General features: G+C 48.9%; 1 protein-coding gene across 1 annotated transcript in view; it reads right to left on the reverse strand.

Moving 5' to 3' along the window:
• LOC144507293 (acetyl-coenzyme A synthetase 2-like, mitochondrial) overlaps positions 1 to 15557 on the reverse strand; it is a 58126-nt gene extending 42569 nt beyond the window's left edge. The window contains exons 1-5 of the mRNA XM_078234350.1: positions 15108 to 15557; positions 7126 to 7222; positions 5590 to 5789; positions 4303 to 4478; positions 1194 to 1346 (exon numbers count right to left, since the gene is read on the reverse strand). Of these exons, the coding sequence (XP_078090476.1) occupies positions 1194 to 1346; positions 4303 to 4478; positions 5590 to 5789; positions 7126 to 7222; positions 15108 to 15426 (945 nt within the window). The 5' untranslated portion in view covers positions 15427 to 15557. The remainder of the gene's footprint in view (positions 1 to 1193; positions 1347 to 4302; positions 4479 to 5589; positions 5790 to 7125; positions 7223 to 15107) is intronic.
• Between the last annotated feature and the right edge of the window lie 623 nt (positions 15558 to 16180).

Consider the following 16180-nt stretch of genomic DNA (forward strand, 5'->3'; position numbering starts at 1 on the left):
CCACACACTCACCCAGTGCCACACACTCACCCAGCGCCACACACTCGCCCAGTGCCACACACTCGCCCGGCGCCACACACTCACCCAGTGCCACACATTCACCCAGCGCCACACACTCACCCAGTGCCACACACTCGCCCAGCGCCACACACTCGCCCGGCGCCACACACTCGCCCAGCGCCACACACTCGCCCGGCGCCACACATTCGCCCAGCACCACACACTCGCCCAGCGCCACACACTCGCCCAGCGCCACACACTCGCCCAGCGCCACACACTCACCCAGTGCCACACACTCGCCCGGCGCCACACACTCGCCCAGCACCACACACTCGCCCAGCGCCACACACTCGCCCAGCGCCACACACTCACCCAGTGCCACACACTCGCCCGGCGCCACACACTCGCCCAGCACCACACACTCGCCCAGTGCCACACACTCGCCCAGCGCCACACACTCGCCCTGCGCCCTGCCCACCCTCACCCTACCCTCCCTACCCCCTATCCAGCCTCAGTCCCAGGGCGTGCAGGCTCAGAACCCCCACTTGATCCCGAACCCTTTTAGGAAAATCCTGCTCAATGATTCAGGTCACCGTGAAAGATCAGAAGCTGCAGTTGGCTGCAAATTGACCTGACCTCCCCTTCCCTCCCGGAGTTCTGGCCCAGTGACCAAATGATACAAGGGGACGGGTGCTGGCGGGGGGGGGGACTTGCTCCTTCGTGGTCGGTGCAATGATGTGATAGGCGAGAAGGTCGGCTCTTTCTAACTGTGAAGCTTTCTCTCTCCACACACGCTGCCAGACCTGCTGAACATTTCCAGCATTTTCAGATTTTATTTCAGAGTTCCAGTATCTGCAGTGTTTTGCTTTGTTTGAGTGGCTATTGATTCTGTGCAGTCCAGAGTTCTTGACTCTTGTACATACCAGGAACAAAGTCTAGCATGTTGAACTGGTTGTTACTTAATTATAAGAGATTGCGATTTGATATGAAAGCTTGAAGGGGAGAAGTGGAACATTAATTTGGCCACATGGTCTACTAATGACTTGTCATTTATCAAGGACAGACCTTAAATATGAAGCTGTCTTTTCCCTTTACACATGCTGCCTGACCTGTGTATCCAACATTTGCAGTCTTGATTTCAGATTCCCAGCGTATTTTGTTGCTGTCCTATCCTTACCCCTGCCATTGCTTACCTTGTGTGTGAGAGAGGTGTACAACAGATAGCCAGCCTGCGTGTGTACCACACCTTTAGGCTTCCCAGTGCTCCCCGACGTGTACAAAAGGAACAACATATCCTCACTCTCCATGGCAACGGGATCACACGCTGCTTCTTCTTTCATCATTTCCTGGAAAAATGAGCCACTGTTTAACCATAAAATTACGCAATAAATAGAACTATTGGGAAACTATCCCAAACCCTGCTGGAAATCTTTGACTTCTGAGTTCAGGATTCACAAACACAGGGAACATTAAGGATGCGAAAAGGCCTATTTGATCCCTTTTCCTTTTGCACCGTCTTCATTCAGGGGTCTCACAAAGATGGCGGCCCACATTGACAGAGGGGGAAGGGCAGGTTGGCAGTAATTCCGGGTGTGGGGCCAAAGATACACAGAAGGGAAAAACCAACGACAAATCAAAGAACAACAAGAAAGGTTAAACGATCTGACTCCCCAGAGGATTTGAGGTTATAAGAAGTGACAATGACACAGCTAATTAAATGCCCTGGGGTCCTGTTCCGGTTGAGACTACGAGAGAGTAAGTACATGGAATGCAATTGTAAAAAAAGTTCAGGGTTGATACCTGAGAATTTTTTTCACAGTTCCTTTTCACGTACAGCGTCAATGGTAGTGCAGATTGAGCCCATTATGTGGATGGGGGGAGGCTCGATTGGATAGCTAATCATAGAATCCCGACACTGCAGAGGGAATCCATTCGGCCCATCGAGTCTGCACCAACAAAAATCCCACTCTGGACCTATCCCCGTAACTCCACATATTTACACTGCTAATCCCCCTAACACTAAGGGGCAATTCAGCATGGCCAATCAACCTAACCCGCACATCTTTGGACTGTGGGAGGAAAGCAGAGCACCCGGAGGAAACCCACACAGACACGGGGAGAATGTGCAAACTCCGACTCCGCAGACAGTGACCCAAGCTGGGAATCGAACCCGGGTCCTGGCGCTGTGAGGCAGCAGTGCTAACCACTGTGCCACCGTGCTGCCCAAATCCTTTACCTTCTCACAGCCTCGATGTTGTACAATGTGAATATTAGTATAAAAACTCTTTCAGACATTCGCACCAACATCCCTCAGCTCCTATTTTGACAGATGTGTCGATCCAATTACTCTGACTAAGTAAGCACCTGTGTTAAAATTGTGAACATTTCATACAAATGTTCATATGGTCGTAATTTGCACCGTGGTATCTCTGGGTGTTTGCATTTTTCTAAACTCCCACTAACAGAGGCCGATTTAAAAATCACTCAGATGAACATGGACCACTTCTCGGGCTTGGGCACAAACCCCGGTGCAGTACTGAGAGAGCGCTGCACAGTTGCAGGTGCAACATTAAACCTGGCTCTTGGGTATATGTACAGTACGCAGTAACATGATAATATTACTAAACAAGTCATCCAGACTAATGTTTTGCAGCAGACGTGAATTCAAATCTCACCACGGCAGCTGGGAGAATTTCAATTCAATTAATTAATAAATCTGACATTAGTAATGGTGACAGCAAATTGTTGTTTAAAAACCCCTCTCGTACGTAATGTCCTTCAGAGGGGGAAATCTGCTGTTCTTACCCGGCCTGGCCTACATGTGACAGGACGGCACGGTGGCACAGTGGTTAGCACTGCTGCCTCACAGCGCCAGGGACCCGGGTTCGATTCCCGGCTTGGGTCACTGTCTGTGTGGAGTTTGCACATTCTCCCCATGTCTGCGTGGGATTCCTCCGAGTGCTCCGGTTTCCTCCCACAGTCCAAAGATGTGCGGGTTAGGTGGATTGGCCACGCTAAATTGCTCCTTAGTGCCAGGGGGGCTAGCTGGGGTAAATGCATCGGGTTATGGGGATAGGGCCTGAATAGAAATCATAGAAACCCTACAGTACAGAAAGAGGCCATTCGGCCCATCGAGTCTGCACCAACCACAATCCCAGCCAGGCCCTACCCCCATATCCCTACATATTTTACTCGCTAATCCCTCTAATCTACGCATCCTAGGACACTAAGGGGCAATTTTAGAATCGAACCCAGGTCCCTGGAGCTGTGAAGCAGCAGTGCTAACCACTGTGCTACCGTGCCGCCCTATAGGATTGTGATCAGCCCGAGGGGCCGAATGGCCTCCTTCAGCATTGTAGAAGTCTATAGAAAAAAAGGTATCATGTGGCTGGCTCTGAAATGGCCTTGCAAGTCACTTATCGAATCCCTACAGTGCAGAAAGAGGCCATTTGGCCCATCGAGCGTACACCGACAGCAATCCCACGCAGGCCCTATTCCCGTAACCCCACATATTTCCCCTAGCTAGTCCCCCTGATGCTAAGGAACAATTTAGTATGACCAATCAACCTAACGTGCATATCTTTGGATTGTGGGAGGAAACTGGAGCACCCGGAGGAAACCCACGCAGACATGGGGACAACGTGCAAACTCCATATAGACAGTCACCCAAACCGGGAATCGAACCCAGGTCCCTGGCACTGTGAGGCGGCAGCGCTAACCACTGTGCCACCGTGCAGCCCTCTAAGTTATCAAAATCACAACAGGGAAACAAAAAGCAATGTGGGTAAAAATACAGATTGTCTTGTCAGAAACTGAATGCTACACTTCGAAAGGGCTTCATTGGTTGAAAAATGCTTTGGGACGTCTGAGGTCAGGAAAAGTGCTGTTTAAGTACATAAAGGTGTGTGGCAAAGGAATAGAAACTGTCAATTTGTTTATCGTTCCCAGCAGTGGCGTAGTGGTATTGTCGCTGGACTAGTAATCCAGAGACCCTGGGTAATGCTCTGGGGACCCGGGTTCGAATCCCACCACAGCAGATGCCGAAATTTGAATTCAAAAGTCTCACCATGATATTGAAACCATTGGCGATGAGAGTTAAAAACCCATCGGTCTCACCGATGTCCTTTAGGGAAGGAAATCCGCCGTCCTTACCCGGTCTGGCCTACATGTGACTCCAGAGACACAGCAATGTGGTTGATTCTTCAATGCCCTCTGCAATGGCCGAGTGGGCCATTCATTTCAAGGGCAATTAGGAATGGGTAACAAATGTCTACATCCCAAGAACGAATAAACAAACCATACCTCCTCCAGGGGCATGTCGATATTTGTCATCGGGACCTTGTTCTCTGTTCTCATAGCAACAAGCACTCGCTTGACAGAAGGACACAACTTTACAGCCTCATCGATAGTTTTCTTCAACTCGATGACCCGTCCACCCCTCAGGGCTTGGTTGGCGGTGATCACAATTTCAGACTGTGCTTTAGGAAAGAGAGCATGATGGTTTGGAGATTGCACAGTGAAAACAGCTTAAACCAAAAATCCCCAAGGTATTTCACAATCGTATAGGTCGAGCCTGAGTATAGGCCTCGGAAATGGACCAGTGTTAAAGAGGTGAGTTTGAAGGAAGCTTTTGAAGGTGGGAGAAAATGGGAAGAGCTCAAACGTGTGGGGTTGAGATGTCAACAACAACAACAAATCTGGTGAATTGATGTGACAACCATAACCTCTCCCTCGATGTCAGTAAAGCGAGGGAGATTGTCATTGACTTCAGGAAGCATAGTGGAGGACGTGTCTACATCAACGGGGCAACGTGGAAATTCATGGGCGGTAAGGTGGCACAGTGGTTAGCACTGCTGCCTCACAGCTCCAGGGACCTGGGTTCGATTCCCAGCTTGGGTCATTGTCCGTGTGGAGCCTGCACATTCTCCCCCTGTCTGCATGGGTTTCCTTCGGGTGCTCCAGTTTCCTCCCACACGCCAAGGGTGCGTGGGTTAGGTGCATTGGCCATACTAAATTGCCCCTTTGGGTCCTAGGATGTGTAGGTTGGAGGGATTAGCTGGGTAGATATGTGAGATTACGGGGATAGGGCCTGGGTGAGATTGTGGTGCAGACTCGATGGGCCAAATGGCCTCCTTCTGCACAGTAGGGTTTCTATGATTCTGTGAAATGGTCGCGACTTCAAGTTTCTAAGTTAAATAAAAGCAAAATACTGCAGATGTGGAATCTGAAACAAAAACGGAAAATGCTGGAAAATCTCAGCAGGTCTGACAGCACCTGTGGAGCGAGAGGAGAGCCAACGTTTCGAGTCTGGATGACAAAACATTGGCTCTATTCTCTCTCCATTAAGTTGATCTTTCTCTACACTCTAGCTATGACTGTAACACTACATTCTGCTCTGCACCCCCCCACTCCCTCTCTGCCGCCATCCAACCCTGCCCCCCACATCTGCACCCCATCGGTAAAGAAAAGCACTGTCATAGTCCCTGTGAATCTGTCAATAACAAAAGAGGAAGTTTGTGGTAAAACAAACGAACCAAATCAATCTTGTAAAGGAAAATCCACAGATGAGTAAAACAGATAAATTCTCACCATCTTGGATCCTGTTGGCCAAAGCCTCAGCACTGAACCCTGCGAACACGACAGTGTGCACTGCCCCAATACGGGCACAGGCCAGCATCGACGCCACTGCAATTGGGGAGACTGGCATGTAGATGACCACCCGATCTCCTTTGCGGACGCCTTGTCTTTTCAGTGTGTTTGCCAAGCGACAGGTCATCTCCAGAAGCTGCCTGAATGCACAGAATGAAGCAGTGAATGCAGCGCACCCCGGTGACCACTGGACTACTCGACATCTGCACACGGGCGTGCACTGTGCCTTTAAGAAATGAGGCCCCTCCTGCATTCTGCCCCACAATGTGGCAATCTCATTAAAATGCACGGCCTGTCATTCACAGCGGCCTTATTGTAAACGTTAAGATCCCAAGCGGGGACTTGAGGAAGTGGATGCTGAACGGATGTTTCCCCTTGTGGGAGGCCAGAACTAGAGAACTAGGGGACACAGTTTAAAAATAATGGTCTCCCATTTCAGGCAGCGATGGGGAGAATTATTTTTCTTTGAGAGAGTCACATGTCTGTGGAACTCTCCTCCTTAGTGACGGAGCAGGGTCATTGAATATTTTTTAAGGCTGAATTTGGATTGACGAGGGAGTCAAAGGTGGAGTTGAGACCACAAATGGGGCAGAATGGCAGAGCAGACTCAAAGGGCCGAATGGCCTACTCCTGCTCCGAACTCATATGTACAACATCACTGTGACTAAAATGACGTTAGCCTTTCTCGTTCCCCGAACCAAAAACAAAAATGTCCAAAATCGCTGCCACGCTTGTGGTTGCTCAGAGATTTCAGTCGGACAAGACTGTTCAACTCTTAAAGAAGTCAAGAATTGAATTGCTAGTTACGGTTCAGTGACATTGAGTGAGTACCACACTGTCACGGGTGCCAACTTCCAGAGGAGATGTTAAACTGAGGCCTTGTCTGCTCTTTCAGGACTTTTTAAATTCATTCTGGCTGGCCAGCATTTATTGCCCATCCTCAATTGCCCTTGTTCTGAGGGCATTTGAGAGTCAGCCACATTGCTGTGGTTCTGGGGTCACATGTAGGCCAGACCAGGTAAGGAAGGCAGATTTCCTTCCCTAAAGGACATTAGTGAACCAGATGGGTTTTTTCGACAATCAACAATGGTTTCATCAGTAGATTCTTAATTCCAGATTTTTTTTTTATTGAATTCAAATTCCACCATCTGCCATGGTGGGATTCGAACCTGGGTCCCCAGAACATTAGCTGAGTTTCTGGATTAATAGTCTAGTGAATATACCACTCGGCCGTCGCCTCCCATTGCATTATTCCCGGGCAGTTTTTATCCTTCAACTAACGTCAGTAAAAAATATAATTGACCTGGTCGTCACCTCATTGCTGTTTGTGGGATCTTGCTGTGTGCAAATTGTTAGCTTTGTTTCGCACAGTACAACAATGACTATGCTACATGAGCTGTACACGGTTGTGCACGACTCCACAGTAATACAAGTCCTTCAGGGTTTTGTTCTCCACACTCCGCTCCCGACACTGACCTGTAGGTTACCTTCACCTGGGTACCAGGCTCATCCCTCTCCCAGATTAATGCTACCTTGTCTGGAGACATATGGGCGTGACGGTCAATGCAGTTCACTGATTGGGGAACACAAATCAGAAAGGTGAAGGGTTAATCAATGTCGGAACACATACCAATCCGAGCATTTTCCAAATGGCACCAAACGGGAAGGGAAAGTGGATCCAAAAGTGCAGCTGAGAAAGTATAAAATCAGTCAAATTAAGTCTGCAAGTGGGAAGCACTGAGGCGGATACAATATTTCTTTTTATTCATTCATGGGACATGGGCATCTCTGGGTGGCCAGCATTTATTGCCCATTCCTAGTTGCCCTTGAGAAGGTGGTGGTGAGCTGCCTTCTTGAATCGCTGCAGTCCATGTGCTGTGGGTTGACCCACAATGCCATTAGGGAGGGAATTCCCTCCCTTCGACCCAGCGACTGCGAGGGAACGGCGATATATTTCCAAGTCAGGATGGTGAGTGGCTTGGAGGGGAATTTGCAGGTGGCGGTGTTATAGAATCATAGAATCATAGAAACCCTACAGTGCAGAAGGAGGCCATTCGGCCCATCGAGTCTGCACCGACCACAATCCCACCCAGGCCCTAACCCCACATATTTACCTGCTAATCCCTCTAACCTACGCATCTCAGGACTCTAAGGGGCAATTTTTAACCTGGCCAATCAACCTAACCCGCACATCTTTGGACTGTGGGAGGAAACCGGAGCACCCGGAGAAAACCCACGCAGACACGAGGAGAATGTGCAAACTCCACACAGACAGTGACCCGAGCCGGGAATCGAACCCAGGACCCTGGAGCTGTGAAGCAGCAGTGCTAACCACTGTGCTACCGTGTCGTGTTCCCATGTATCTGCTGCCCTTGTCCTTCTAGATGGAAGTGGTCGTGGGTTTGGAAGGTGCTGTAGATTTTTGTAGATGTGGTGCCAATCAAGCGGGGCTGCTTTGTCCTGGATGGTATCGAGCTTCTTGAGTGTTGTTGGAGCTTCACCCATCCAGGCAAGTGGGGAGTATTCCATCACACTCCTGACTTGTGCCTTGTAGATGGTGGGTAGGCTTTGGGGAGTCAAGTATTGGAGCTTGGAAGGGAGAACGGACAACACGCATACGGTGTGAAAGATGTGAAAGATGGTGAAACTGCACAGTTGGAAGAGGTCAAGAAGTCATGGTTGACTTAATGGCGAACCAGAGCAGGGCTACAAACAGTAAAGCAAATGGAATGTTTAATAACGTAGCAAAAGCAGTAGACTATAAATCAGGAAATCATGACCAAACTGTACAGTGTTCTGATCAGAATAGGGGCGCAATCTTAGCAGCCGTTCCCACTCCGCTGCCGCTGCCTGAATGCACAGAATGAAGCAGTGAATGCAGCGCACCCCGGTGACCGCTGGACTACTCGACATCTGCACACGGGCGTGCACTGTGCCTTTAAGAAATGAGGCCCCTCCTGCATTCCGCCCCACAATGTGGCAATCTCATTAAAATTTGAGGACTGAGGATTTGGCGCTCAGCCAAATCTCCATTCACTGCAACGGGACCAGAAAACCCGGCCAGCAGGAAAGGCCGGAAAATTCCGCCCGATTATTCAGATTCCTTTTCATCTTTATTACCTGGGCCCACCGCAGAGGGGGAACTCTGACGTCTATATATATTCGTCATAGATCCCATCCAATTTCCTTTCCATTTAAGGAGATCTCCATGATCCATTGGCACTAGCTTGGTTATATAATTATATGGGGTCTACTTCACAGCAATAGTTTAATGTTTTTAAAGTTTATTTATTAGTGTCACAAGTAGGCTTACATCAACACTATAATGAAGTTCCTGTGAAAATCCCCTAGTCGCTACACTCCAGCGCCTGAGGGAGAATTTGGCATGGCCAATGCACCGAGCCAGCACGTTTTTCAGACTGTGGGAGGAGACCAGAGCTTTCAATATTACCGCCACACCCTCTGATTTGAATTCTAAACCGGGATGTTGGATTTATGTCACATTATCAGTAACCCCCACAGCTTGCCTCCTGATCTTGCAGAATCTTACTAGCTGTTCTTTCTGGAGACAATACACATCTCTTTAACCTGTGTTTAATGTTCCCTCCACCCACATTATCTGTACCTTTAAGATCTGGCTGGCTGTAGAGATTTGCATTCTAATCAGTATTCTGTAACTTGATGTTGTGTCTCTGTGCACTGTTGGAGAACAGATTTTCACTCCATCTGACGAAGGGGCAGCGCTCCGAAAGCTTATGGTATTTGCTACCAAATAAACCTGTTGGACTTTAACCTGGTGTTGTGAGACTTCTTACTGTGCTTACCCCAGTCCAACGCCGGCATCTCCACATCTTGAATTCTTTGACCAGCATACGAACTGATTGGCCAGTTCTTGATGGTTTGGAAAAATTCAAGGGGCACAAATCCCATTGGAAGAAACCCAGATGTGGTCACCAATGTAATGAACAGGTGCTCCTCGCAAACAGAAACCGACTGACTCTAACCGTTTTTTCTAAAATTGGCTCCTATCAACTTTTCGAAGTCTTCATCTGCGTTGTGTGATAAGGTCTCCTGAACACTGGCATTCCTGGAATAACAACGTCTGCATTCTGCATTGGCTGGGTCCAAGATTTATTAACTCCTTCTCCATTCCAAAGTGCCCAGCTTAATTCAGTACAAAACATGTAAGATTCTCACTGACCTGACTAGAAAAAAGAAACAAAGGTTTGGACAGTGTTCAGCAGAGTTTACGATCACTCTCTCTCTCTTTACATATCTTGCTTATATTCTTCAAAGCCTTGCCCTGATGACACGTGGAGGATGCCGAGTATAAGACTAATCCTCGCTGCCTCCCTAACTTTCTTCACAATTCTCCTTAAAATCTATCCCTTCGACCGAACTTTTGGCCACCTGCCCGGCTATCTCTTTAAGTGATGCATAGAATAGAATCCCTACAGTACAGAAGGAGGCCATTCAGCCCATTGAGTCTGCACCGACCACAATCCCACTCAGGCCCTATCCCCATAACCCCATGCATTTACCCTAACTAGTCCCCCTGACACTAAGGGACAACTTAGCATGGCCAATCCACCTAACCCGCACATCTTTGGACTGTGGGAGGAAACCGGAACACCCGGAGGAAACCCACGCAGACATGGGGAGAATCATAGAAACCCTACAGTGCAGAAGGAGGCCATTCGGCCCATCGAGTCTGCACCGACCACAATCCCACCCAGGCCCTACCCCCACATATTTACCCGCTAATCCCTCTAACCTATGCATCTCAGGACTCTAAGGGGCAATTTTTAACCTGGCCAATCAACCTAACCCGCACATCTTTGGACTGTGGGAGGAAACCGGAGCACCCGGAGGAAACCCACGCAGCCACGAGGAGAATGTGCAAACTCCACACAGACAGTGACCCAAACTGGGAATCGAACCCGGGTCCCTGGCGCTGTGAGGCAGCAGTGCTAACCACCGTGCCAGTATCTGTTGCTCCTGTGGAGCATCTTAGGATCTTTTACTATGATAAAGGTGCTATATAAATGCAAGTAGTTATTGTTGCCTTCTGTTTCCTGTGGCAGCAAGTGGCCAATGTGGAAGTGCAAGGCTGTACAGGAGGAGGAAAGTAAGAACTAACTGACAATTGTACTTGGAAGTAACACTGCCCAACCCTTCCAACAAGCAGCCCTTTCATACGTTTGATGAGCTGAAAGACTTCCTTTAATTGCTCGCTGTGACTCAGGCTGTTAGCTGTTGGAATATTTTATTCTCAATCATTGTTTTGTTTCGGAATGTAGGAATGTTGGTCTCAGAGCCCACGACTCCCTTGTCTTCTGACATCCAGAATTAGGGGGCAATGGAGCTGCAATGGTAATCTCACTGAGCTAGTAACCGAGAAGACCGGGGTCACACTCTGGGGACATGGGTTCAAATCCCCCCGCGGCAGCTGGTGGAGTTTAAATCCATTTTGGAGTTGCAAATGAGTTTACGTAATGGTTTTCATAAGTGATATAATTGATTGTCATGAAAAAAAACCTATCTGGTTCCCTTTAGGGAAGGGAATCTGCCGTCCTTACCTGGCCTGGCCTACATGTGACTCCAGACCAACAGCAATGTGATCGACTCTCAATTGGCCTCTGAAATGGTCCAGCAAGTCGCTCAGTTCAAGGGCAATCGAGGCAGGCAATAAATGCTGCCCTCGCCAGTGACACCTCATTCATCCCATGAAATAATAAAGAAAGAAAGGTCCCCACCCAGAGACTTGAGTAAAATATTCAGGGCTGTTGCCTATCAGGTGTGACATTGAACCAAGGCCCTGTCTGATCTCTCAAATGGATGCAAAAGATCCTATTCTGAAGCACAGCAAGGGAGTTCTCTCTGGCATCTCAGCCAATATTCATCCCTCACTCAACACAATGAAAACAGTTGATCTGGCTGTAATCAGAGTATGGAGACAGGAGTAGCCTTTTAGCCTCTGGTCCCCTGTTTCACTATTGAACGAGACCAAGGCTGATCAGTGTCCTAACTCTGTGCCCTGCCTTTACCACATATCTCATAATATGTTGAGTTGACAAAAATCTATCAATCTGAGATTTAAAATTAACAACTGGCTTAGCCTTTTTGGAAGAGAGTTCTGAATGTCTAGCACATTTGTGGGGGTAGGGCCTGGGTGGGATTGTGGTCAGTGCAGACTCGATGGGCCGAATGGCCTCCTTCTGCACTGTAGGGTTTGTTTCTTTCTATTACTTTATGTGCTGGAGTTCTTCCTAATTTTATTCCTGAAAAGTCACTGGCCCTGATTTTGAGATTTGCCCCGAGATGCACCAGCCAATAGAAACAGAGTTGTTAGAGAGAGACTAATCAGTTCACCTTATTATCTTGGAAACTTTGATCACATCACCTCTTAACCTTGTAAGCTCCAGCAAATACAACCCATGTTTGTGTAATCTCTCCTTGCTGTTTAACTCTTCGAATCTAGGTACCATTCTGGTAAATCAACACCGCACTTCCTCCAGGGTCGATATATCCTTCTTAAGATCCTAGATCACAGGATTGTTCACAGTACTCTAGGTTTTAAAGTTTTTATTAGTGTCACATGTAGGCTTACAGTAACATTGCAACAGCTAGCTGTTGGAATGTTTTTTTCTCAATTGCTATTTTGTTTGGGAATGGGGCGGCACGGTAGCACAGTGGTTAGCACTGCTGCTTCACAGCTCCAGGGACCTGGGTTCAATTCTGGCCTCGGGTCACTGTCTGTGTGGAGTTTGCACATTCTCCTCATCTCTGCGTGGGTTTCCTCCGGGTGCTCCGGTTTCCTCCCACATTCCAAAGATGTGCGGGTTAGGTTTGATTGGCCATGCTAAAATTGCCCCTTAGTGTCCTGAGATGTGTAGGTTAGAGGGACTAGTGGGTAAAATATGTAGGGATATGGGGGTAGGGCCTGGGTGGGATTGTGGTCGGTGCAGACTCGATGGGCTGAATGGCCTTTTTCTGTACTGTAGGGTTTCTATGATTTCTTCTATGATTTCTAATGTGGGAATGTTCGTCCCAGAGTCCACAACTCCCTTGTCTTCCGATACCCAGAATTAGGGGGAAGATCTGTGAAATTTACTGTGAAAATCCCCCAGTTGCCACACTCCGGTGCCTGTTTGGGTACACTGAGGGAGAATTTGGCACGGCCAATGAACCTAACCAGCACGTCTTTTGGACTGTGGGAGGAAGCCGGGGCACCTGGAGGAAACCCATGCAGACGCGGGGAGAACATGCAGACTCTGCATAGACAGTGACCCAAGTCAAGAATCAAACCCGGGTCACTGGCGCTGTGACGCAGCAGTGCTGACCACTGTGCCACCGTGCCACCCTCTAATCTAACTGGGCTGTGTATAGCTGAAGCATTATGATTGGTGGTGATGTGTTCACTCAGAGATGCATACTGCAGAGCAGAAATATGGATGATGAAAGTAGAGGCGCCAATGTTTGTTCCATTGCGTTCAGCCAGGAATCTCTCCAACTCTCATTGCCTGCCAAAGGCAAGCAATGAAAGGATTTACAAGTTCATACTCAATCTGTTTGGCTGTGTTATAAACTCACTTCCTGGCCAACAATTCCTGGAGCAAGGCTTGAACACAGAACTTTGGTCCCAAGGCAGGGATCCTACCGATTGTGCCTCAGAAGCACCTCAGCATGACTCCTACCCCCTTGTCCTCTCGCCTTCTAGATATAAAGGTCAGCATTTGTTTCATCTTTTTGATTTTCTGTACCAGTCTATGACATAGAAACATAGAAGATAGAAGCAGGAGGAGGCCATTCGGCCCTTCGGGCCTGCTCTGCCATTCATCACAATCATGGCTGATTGTCCAACTCAATAGCCTAATCCTGCTTTCTCCCCATAACCTTTGATCCCATTCGCCCCATGTGCTATATCCAGCCGCCTCTTGAATACATTCAATGTTTTGGTATCAACTACTTCTTGTGGTAATGAATTCCACAGACTCACCACTCTTTGGGTGAAGAAATGTCTCCTCACCTCCGTCCTAAATGGTCTACCCTGAATCCTCAGACTGTGACCCCTGGTTGTGGACACCCCACCATTGGGAACATTCTTCCTGCATCTAACCTGTTTAATCCTGTCTGTGAAATTGGATCTCAAATCTCTTAAGACTTTAACTGTTTTCAGCTTTTCACCATTTAGAAAGTGCTCTGTTTTATTCATTTCAAGTCCAAAGTGGATGACTTCACATTTTCTTACACTGATACCCACAGTTTTGCACATTTGCTTCTTCTATTAGTCCCTCTTCTACACTGCTCACTACGCACTCTCCTTTAATCACAGCCAGCTTGGTGTCTCGCCTAATGAATTTGGTGAATTCCTGAGACTCCACCATAGATCCCCACAGGCTAGTCTCATTTAGGGGAGATGATGGTGTAGTGCCAATATCACTGGATTGCCAATCCAGGAATCCAGCTTTATGCTCCAGGAACAAGGGTTCAAATCCCGCCATGGCAGCCGATGGAATACAGAACTGATAAATTTGGAATTGGAAAGCTAGTATCAATATCGATGACCATGAAACCATTGTTGATTGTCGGAAAAATCCATCTGGTTCACTAATGCCCTTTAGGGAAGGAAATCTGTCATCCTTACCTGGGCTGGCCTACATGTGACTCCAGAGCCACAGCAACTGTCCTCTGAAATCACAGAATCCCTACAGTGCAGAAGGAGGCCATTCGGCCCATCGAGTCTGCACCGACCACAATCCCACCCAGGCCCTACCCCCACATATTTACCCGCTAATTCCTCTAACCTACGCATTTTAGGGGCAATTTTTTTTTAACCTGGCCAATCAACCTAACCCGCACATCTTTGGACTGTGGGAGGAAACCGGAGCACCCGGAGGAAACCCACGCAGACACGAGGAGAACGTGCAAACTCCACACAGACAGTGACCTGAGCCGGGAATCGAACCCGGGACCCTGGAGCTGTGAAGCAGCAGTGCTAACCACTGTGCTACCGTGCCGCCTATCTCACGTCCTATCCCTGTAACCCCACATATTTACCCCGCTGATCCCCCTAATCTACACATCTTGGGACACTAATTTCCTGATGACAGATGTTAGGCAAAAAGCTGGATTAGGCTCAGCCCAGTCCAGTCCAGTCCAGTCCAGTCCACTCCAGCCCAGCCCAGCCCAGCCCAGTCCAGTCCAGTCCACTCCACTCCAGCCTAGTCCACTCCAGCCCAGCCCAGACCACTCCAGTCCAGCCCAGTCCACTCCACTCCAGCCTAGTCCACTCCAGCCCAGCCCAGACCACTCCAGCCCAGCCCAGACAACTCCACTCCAGCCTAGTCCACTCCAGCCCAGCCCAGACCACTCCAGTCCAGCCCAGTCCACTCCACCCCAGCCTAGTCCACTCCAACCCAGCCCAGACCACTCCAGTCTTGGTTGCAGCCACTTACCTGAGACATTGAGTTGTCCTCCCTGGAACCAGCGAATCCTGCCCTGGCTCAGGTCGCAGTCGCTCACTGTGTTAAAGGGGCTGATCCAGGACAATCTGTCCCGGGCCAGCACAGCCCAGAAGCGCTCGGGATGCTTCAGCGAGAGGTCCCGCAGCCCCGGGTAATCCCTCACCCCCAGGAAAGCGGCAGCCTCCGGCATGTAGGCGTTGACATTGAAACTGGAGGAAGTTGTGGCCGAGCGCAACTTTGTAACGAAGCCCAGGAGGCGCTGGCAAGGGGGCTGGGGGGCACTGAGAGCCGCTCTAAGCAGCAGGGACATGGTGTACACAGTTAGCTGAGCCCTTCAAACCTCCCCAACAGCACCGACTGATCACTGCAGTAGATCCCAGGCACTGGACACTGAGCTGGAAACATGCACTCAGCCTGTGACGAAATGCACATCTGTCTGAAGTAATGTGATCGCGTTTAATAGCCCAAAACAGCTGCAGTCTCTCAGTCCTACCCCAGTGCCACCTAGGGAGAGTGACACAGTTTAAATTCTATTTTCACAGCTTCCATTCTTCAAATCCCAATGAAATCCAGTCAGTCTGCAGAAAGTTTTTAATTAATGGCAGTCTCAACTCCGAGTGGGAAAAATGAAGGGGGTTTATTATGAGTTTAAGTTTATTTTTATAGTTTCACAAGTCGGCTTACATTAACACTGCAATTAACTTACTGTGAAAATCCCCCCGTCGCCACACTCCGGCACCTGTACGGGTACACTGAGGGAGAATTTAGCATGGCCAATCCATCTAACCCGCATGTCTTTCGGACTGTGGGAGGAAACCGGAGCACCTGGAGGAAACCCACGCAGAGACGGGGAGAATGTGCAAACTCCGCACAGACAGTCATCCAAGCCGGGAATCAAGCCTGGTCCCTGGTGTTGTGAGGCAGCAGTGAGGGAGGGGGGCGGGGGGGGAGGGGGGGGGGGGTTGATAGAGTTAATGAAAAGAGGAGCTGTTTGCATTGGCCAGAGGATCAGTGAGTAGAGAGAAGATGATATTGTTATTCTGGAAGTGAGTTCTGACCTGCAA

This window comes from Mustelus asterias, chromosome 18, assembly GCF_964213995.1.
Source record: "Mustelus asterias chromosome 18, sMusAst1.hap1.1, whole genome shotgun sequence".
NCBI lineage: Eukaryota > Metazoa > Chordata > Chondrichthyes > Carcharhiniformes > Triakidae > Mustelus > Mustelus asterias.